Source organism: Echeneis naucrates, chromosome 13 (assembly GCF_900963305.1).
Source record: "Echeneis naucrates chromosome 13, fEcheNa1.1, whole genome shotgun sequence".
NCBI classification, from domain to species: domain Eukaryota; kingdom Metazoa; phylum Chordata; class Actinopteri; order Carangiformes; family Echeneidae; genus Echeneis; species Echeneis naucrates.
In genome coordinates, this window is record NC_042523.1 from 12701097 (window position 1) to 12707574 (window position 6478).

General features: G+C 42.5%; 2 protein-coding genes across 3 annotated transcripts in view; both read right to left on the reverse strand.

The window, feature by feature from the left end:
• Positions 1-2687, reverse strand: part of ppp1r37 (protein phosphatase 1, regulatory subunit 37) — a 32247-nt gene extending 29560 nt beyond the window's left edge. For both annotated transcript variants that reach the window (XM_029518036.1, XM_029518037.1), the window contains exon 1: positions 967-2687. In XM_029518036.1, coding sequence (XP_029373896.1) covers positions 967-1711 — 745 coding nt within the window. In that variant the 5' untranslated portion in view covers positions 1712-2687. The remainder of the gene's footprint in view (positions 1-966) is intronic.
• Positions 2688-3535: 848 nt separating this feature from the next.
• LOC115052974 (histone H2A-like) lies at positions 3536-3952 on the reverse strand. Its single transcript, XM_029517484.1, has one exon. It carries the CDS (start codon positions 3950-3952, stop codon positions 3536-3538), a length of 417 nt encoding a protein of 138 aa, XP_029373344.1.
• Between the last annotated feature and the right edge of the window lie 2526 nt (positions 3953-6478).

Below are 6478 nucleotides of genomic sequence, written 5' to 3' on the forward strand. Positions count from 1 at the left end.
AAAAAGAAAAGAAATTGTATACCATGTTATGCTTGGTTGTGCTTGTACTGTATGGGTAGCAATCCATATACAAACACTAACAATTTATGTACAAAAATATAAATGATTGGCTATCTGATCTGGATCAGCAGAGTGGAAACGTTCCACACATATATTATTATATGTACACCAGTACTTTCTCCTTATCTGTTCGCTATTCCTATCTAACTTTCTAATGTTTTATGCGGCTGCCAAGTTTACTTTTTACATATCATTATTAAATAACAGACTAACTATATTTATGTTTAAATTTGAAAGACTTGTGCCTTTATATCAACACAGAAGAGGCAGTGGCATACGCTGCAAACGTTTCCGTTAAATGTGTGTCACAGAACAGGAACTGTGGCAATATGGCACACCTCAAGGAGTGGTGGTACAAACTCACAAGACTGCACACAGCACAGACCTGGGAATATAGATCTAGGTGTATCTGGCCATTGAGGGGCAAAATGCAATGGTACTAATCTATTATGCCATCTATTTGCCCATTCAAGTAGGAACTGGGAATATGTTTGAGAAGGGGGTGGGGGCTCAAGTGTCACCTGAAGTTTAAATAGGCTATGGTGTCACCTTGCAAGAGGTAACAAGCTTTGAAACTGGTATACATAACAATAAAAGTCCCATCAAAGTCCAGTATGCTGACACAACTTCTAAGCATCAGTGTCAACATCCATATAACAGTCAGATTGATTTTCAGACAACCCATAGACTATGGACCATGACATAACAGATCCAAAAACCAAATCTAAACAGACTTTTTTCCAGTCAGCAGTTTGAGAAGAATATTGCTATAAGTCCTATAGGAATTAATTGTGGTGAAGCAAACTGAACCGGCATATTTATACAGGCACAGCAAACAAGTGGGATATATACATAAAAATCATTCACAAACATATATACTTGCAGTCTTAAAAAAAGAAGTCTTACCATGTCTCCAGGGGTCCTTGGGCTCCACTGCTCCAGAGACAATATCCTCATCTGAAGGAAATGTCACCCTTTTGCCACTTGGTTTTTGTTTATTGTCCCCCTCTTCAACTAAGGGGTACAGTCCAGCCTGATCTGTGGCAGAAGCCTCTGTGCTGCTGGTGGGGCTTGCATCTGAAGGGCTTTCTGCTGTGCTGCCAGCGGGGACATCCTGAGATGTGGACCCTGAGTCAGAAGTACTGTCCGAAAGTGACCTGATATTTGTTGATACAGCATCCAGCACCCCACTCTCATCCAGACTCAAATCCACACCCATGTCCATGTCCCCACCATCATCCCCTGTCCCCACAACGCAATCAGTCTCTTTGTCTTCCTTCATTTTCTCCACCCCAATATCTTTCTTGTGCTGCTCATCATTAGAGAAGAACACGTTGGCGGGATTTGCTATCAGAGGGGTCTCTTGGACAGTGCTTTTTCTGTTTCCATTGACCTCGTCAATTTCCAGTGTGTCTTTCACCTGGTGGTTGTCCTCCTCAACTGCCTTAAGGTTGTCAGTGAGCTGGGGCATCAGGTACGTTTCAGAGGCCTCTGTGGGAAATGTATTTGGCTTTTCTGTGTTACTATCTGACATCAGTTCAGAGATCCAAGGGCTGACCGCATCTGTGTTGTTAGTGGAGTTGTGATCATCATCCACATTACCCTTTGTCTTGACATTGCACAAATCTAGACACTGCTCTTCGATATTCATGATTTCATTTCCAGGTAAACTCAGTCTTTAACTGTTCCAGACAGCCTAGATTTGGGGTTAAGCAACTCGGAAGCAGTTGGCGTGGATGAGTCTCTGATCTCTGACCAAATTACATGCAGATAATTACACTTATAACCTTACTTGTTTGTTGTAAAGGGGCGATTGAAATTTCAGTTTTACCAAAACGTAAATTACAGGTTCTTTAGATGTTAATTAAAGTGCAATTTCACACAAAAGACGTGATGCCTGCTCGATATAAATACTCTTTACGGTTAATATTTATTTGCCAAACCAGGCAACTTTACTCAACTATCACGCAGGCAGGTAACCAACGTTTGGTAATTCCTGCCAACCGTGTCCTATTGCTACAAGCGGGAACGGACTAAGAGGTTCCCTGGTCCTCAGCACATTGCCGACAGTATTGAAAAAGCACCAGGGTAGTCAATTGAAATGATCAAGTCACTCAGGGTGCCTCCATTACGCTCCAATGTGCGCTTAGTGCCCGACGCCGAACCGATTCATTTGCGTGAAATTAACAGCTAAGGTTAGCTAGCTCGCTAAAGTTGTTGCCCAACAATGACATACAGGCCCGTGTGCCGTCTCATGCCTGCTCCTGAGAGTGAGTCCGTCTGTTTCCCCCCGACAAAGTCCATTCTCCTGCGCCCGGAGAGAATATTTTCCGGTTGTGTCCCTTTTCTCGCCGCCTGTCTCGCTGCAGCTCGGCTCACATCACAGCCGTCGACCAGCGGCAGCCAGAAAAAAAACAGGCGTCACACTCCGAGCAGCGGGCATGTTTCGCTGGCTAACGCCGACGCTGGGCAGCCGTGTCGAGCCGGACTTACCGGCACAAACGGCGCTATCTATAATGGGATTAGCCTGGAGCTATTTCGCCCGGGTAGGTCCCCGCAGGTCGCCGTCTGCCCGGAAGGAGTCTGTCGGACCAGTCTCGATCCCTCAGCGTCTCTCGCTAGCTTGTTGAAGTCCAACAACTGTTTGTTGTTCACACGTCTTACGTCAGCACGTCATCGCCCACGGGGTACGTTCAACAGACCCAGTGTTACAGATGGTTGCAAAATCTCGAAAAAAACTTCTCCTGTGTTTACAGCAATAGCGTTCGCGGTCGTAACGCAGCTTGTTTCAGTTTTACCAACGAATCTATCAGGATAATTTGTTCATACATAAAATGAGCCTCTCAGTAGGAACATTTGTCTTAAGGAAATGGGTATGGTGAATATTTTTGGGATTGTATTGCGTCCTCAGTAACCTGTTAGGTGAGTGTACAGGCCCAGGAAATAGCCGAACTACTTTCCTAGCTGATATTTGCTCACCTGCAGTGAGACGTGCTGGATGGGGCAATCCCCGTTCAAGTGGTGTCATGTTGCCCCTGAACACATCCCCCTAGCAAGCCAGTCTCATTACCAAGTTCAAATGTTGGAAATTCAGTTGTCTTGGTAAAACTAAGATTCAAAACATAGCAATGGCCACGTGGACAACCTGATTCATTTTCTGTCATGAATGCGGACCACATAGTAAGCTTAAATAGAGACGTCTGAACAGGATCTGAGCCCACTGCCAGACAGTCTGCACATGTTCGCGCAAGAATAAGCATTCAACTCAAGGCAACATAAGTGTTGAGAAAGTGTTGCCAGTCAATATTCTTTAAAAAAAAAAAAGTTTTGCTGGTTATTGTAGCACACAGAAGTTTGCCTGGGTTTCCCCTAGAGACCACCAAGACATCCCAGAGCCATTTCAGCATTTATGCAACATGTGGCAAAGAATACTTTTTAAAAAAATACTTTAATAATTAAAAATTTGTACATTCAATTAAAACTCTTGAGACTGAACATCTTTGGCAGTGCTGTCATCTTTGGGTGCCTTGGTCTTCTTGGGGAGAAGACTTGCCTGTATATTTGGGATGACACCCCCCTCAGAGATGGTGACCCCTGCCAACAGTTTGTTGAGCTCCTCATCATTTTTCACTGCCAACAAGATGTGGCGAGGAGCAATGCGCTGTTTCTTGTTGTCACGGCTGGCATTTCCTGCCAGCTCCAGGATCTCAGCACAGAGGTACTCGAGAACAGCTGACAGGTATACTGCTGAGCCAGAGCCAATTCGTTCAGCATAGTTGCCCCTTTTGAGCAGCCTGTGGATGCGGCCCACCGGGAAAGTGATTCCTGCCCTGGATGACCGGGATACTGCGGATTTTGGTTTTGGCACAGTTTTCTTTCCACGGCCAGACATCTTTTTATCTGGGAGGAGAAAACAGTCACCTTAACATAGTTCACCCCCAAAAAAATTAGAAAACAAAACAGGCCTACAAAATAAGAGCTCATCATTATAACAAGTATAAACCTACCTTACCTATAAAGAAAACAAATGTCAACCCTCTAGCAGTGTGACCACAACAACCTTTGGTTTTCCACACGCCAGTACACTGCACTTTCTTCAAGTAAAGATCCCAGCACCACACACAGCACTGCTTTTAAACAAGTCTGGCATCAAAAATTGATTCACAACACCTGGGTCCTCCTCTGCATGGCAAGATCTTACTTTCCAGCATTTTACAAGATTGTACCCTGCTTTACATGTGTAGTAGCAAAACCTACATTTTACATACACTGTGATAAATAGTACATCTAGAGGAGACTTTTGTAAATGCAATTCTTTTTACTTTTTTGCACAAACACAATTTCTTGTATGGAGGAATCTCAAATTATCCAAATAGTAAACACCTGGGCAAGATCAATTTGAGACTGCAAGGTGTGGGGAAAAAAAATCACAAAAACTTTCAATTAGAGGAAACACTAACAGAAAAATTATGTCAATTTCAACATCGGTTTTAGTGGCAGTGAATGCAATTTGGAAAGTGTAACTTCCCAATTAAGTCTTCAAGCTCCAAAATGACGTAAGGGATGTTAGGTGATACAGTATAATAAATGCTAGTAGATAAATTTGTCTTCTGACACAATAAAGTATAAGTCAGAAAAGAAAGGTTGTGTATGTTCATGTGTCAGAACAATCACTCAGTTGTCATGTGCTAGTAAAAGTAAAGTCATCAGAGTAATTTCATTGTCCTACGTATTTAACACATTTGTTTAAGTTATAAAACTAATAGTTTTCAACATCTCATCATCATGCAGGAGTGGCAAAAAAAAAAAAAAAAGCACCAGCAGCAGATGGCAGCACAGACCTTGGGTTTAACTTGCATCCTGTGGCGATCTGGTGCAACTTAACTAATGAGTACAGAAAAAAAAAAAAAAAAAAAAGTCTTCTCGCTGGATTTTTCTGCTGTGGACAGAACAGAACTTGATGGTCTTATATCTCAATTCAAGGTCTGTTAATGTCTCTGTTTTCAATATATCCATTGCACACATCACCAAGCTTGCATCTTCGTTGAGCCATCCCCTTGTAGCTGCCTTGTAATGATGACATTGTGATAACATTGTAAACTTCATCTGTCCTTCAGTGGCTTTTTCAAACAACCAATTAAACAGCTGTACTTACACTGGAGGACAAACATGGATTGTCAACAGGAATAGGATATGTCTTGACTGACAACTCCTTTTGGCCCTGAAGTTGTCAGGACATTATAATTCCTCTTTACTTTACCAAACTATATTAAAATGGCCAGTAGCTAACATGACAGAATGAATGGACAAAGTAGGCCTGACCTTGTTGTGCTAAACATACAGTAAATCTTTTAACATTGCACAGGAAGCATCTTCAGTCGTGTTTTTTAACGTTTTCCCACTTATGTTTTGCTTCAAGTCAATTATTAGTTGTGTTGTCATTGTCATTATGCTCATTACCAAATGTAAATGCAATAAGCTTTGTCCTATGTATCATTGTTGCCTTCCACTGCATGTGCCAGCAGTGAGAGATGGAAGAAAGAAAGAGAGATGTTTTGACCGTTTGGATTCACTTTAAAATATGGCAAAGCGCCAATGGCGGCACAGTGGGAAGACAAATTAAGCTGGGACCTTCCCAGCAGGTTGTCCTTGGACAGATTGGATGTGATTCTGTTCAACCTCTCAACATCCTTCCATCACAAAGAGGATAGGACCAGACGCGCAAGCTGTCACAGAGAAGATCCCAACAAATGACTCTACAGCCAACTCTTAAGCATGTCAAGTATAAAGCCAGGGCACACTTTGAGCTGGTTCCTAATACAATTTATTTGCACTCAGCAGAGACTACATCAGTGCATAAAACTGTAAGCTGTAGCTTTTCATCACACGAATTGTCATCATTGAGACAAGCCATTTGTTTTTGTGTATTTCTCCTGAGAGTCTTCATCTGGATAAAGGCTGAAGGCCGTCTCTATTTATTAGCAACTGTAGCTACTAACACTGAGGTTTGCAGTCTGCTGCCGAGGGAGGAGAGCAGATGAAAGGAGGAGAGGAGGAAGCCGAGAAATGATCCAAACACACCATTAAATCCAGAGATTGAAGTCAAAACCAGATCCAGAAAGCCCTAACAAGATTTCTTTTGTGTCTACTAACTTGCGATAATTTAGATAAAATAGTTTTCCTACCCTTCATGTGTATTTTTCACAAGCTGACCAGTTGGATTTAGAGGTAGGTCCTACTCTTTGTGCCACACAGGTGGGCAGGTAAACAGTTAAGGCAGCCTCATTGTCTCTCATGGACACAGGTCTGTTTTTTTTTTTCCCCTGTACAGCAATCAATCCATAAAAGTGTGTTTTAGGAGGATTTTGACTTCTGGTTTTTCCTCTTTGCTCAGCTTTACAGGGATGTCAGCAGGGCT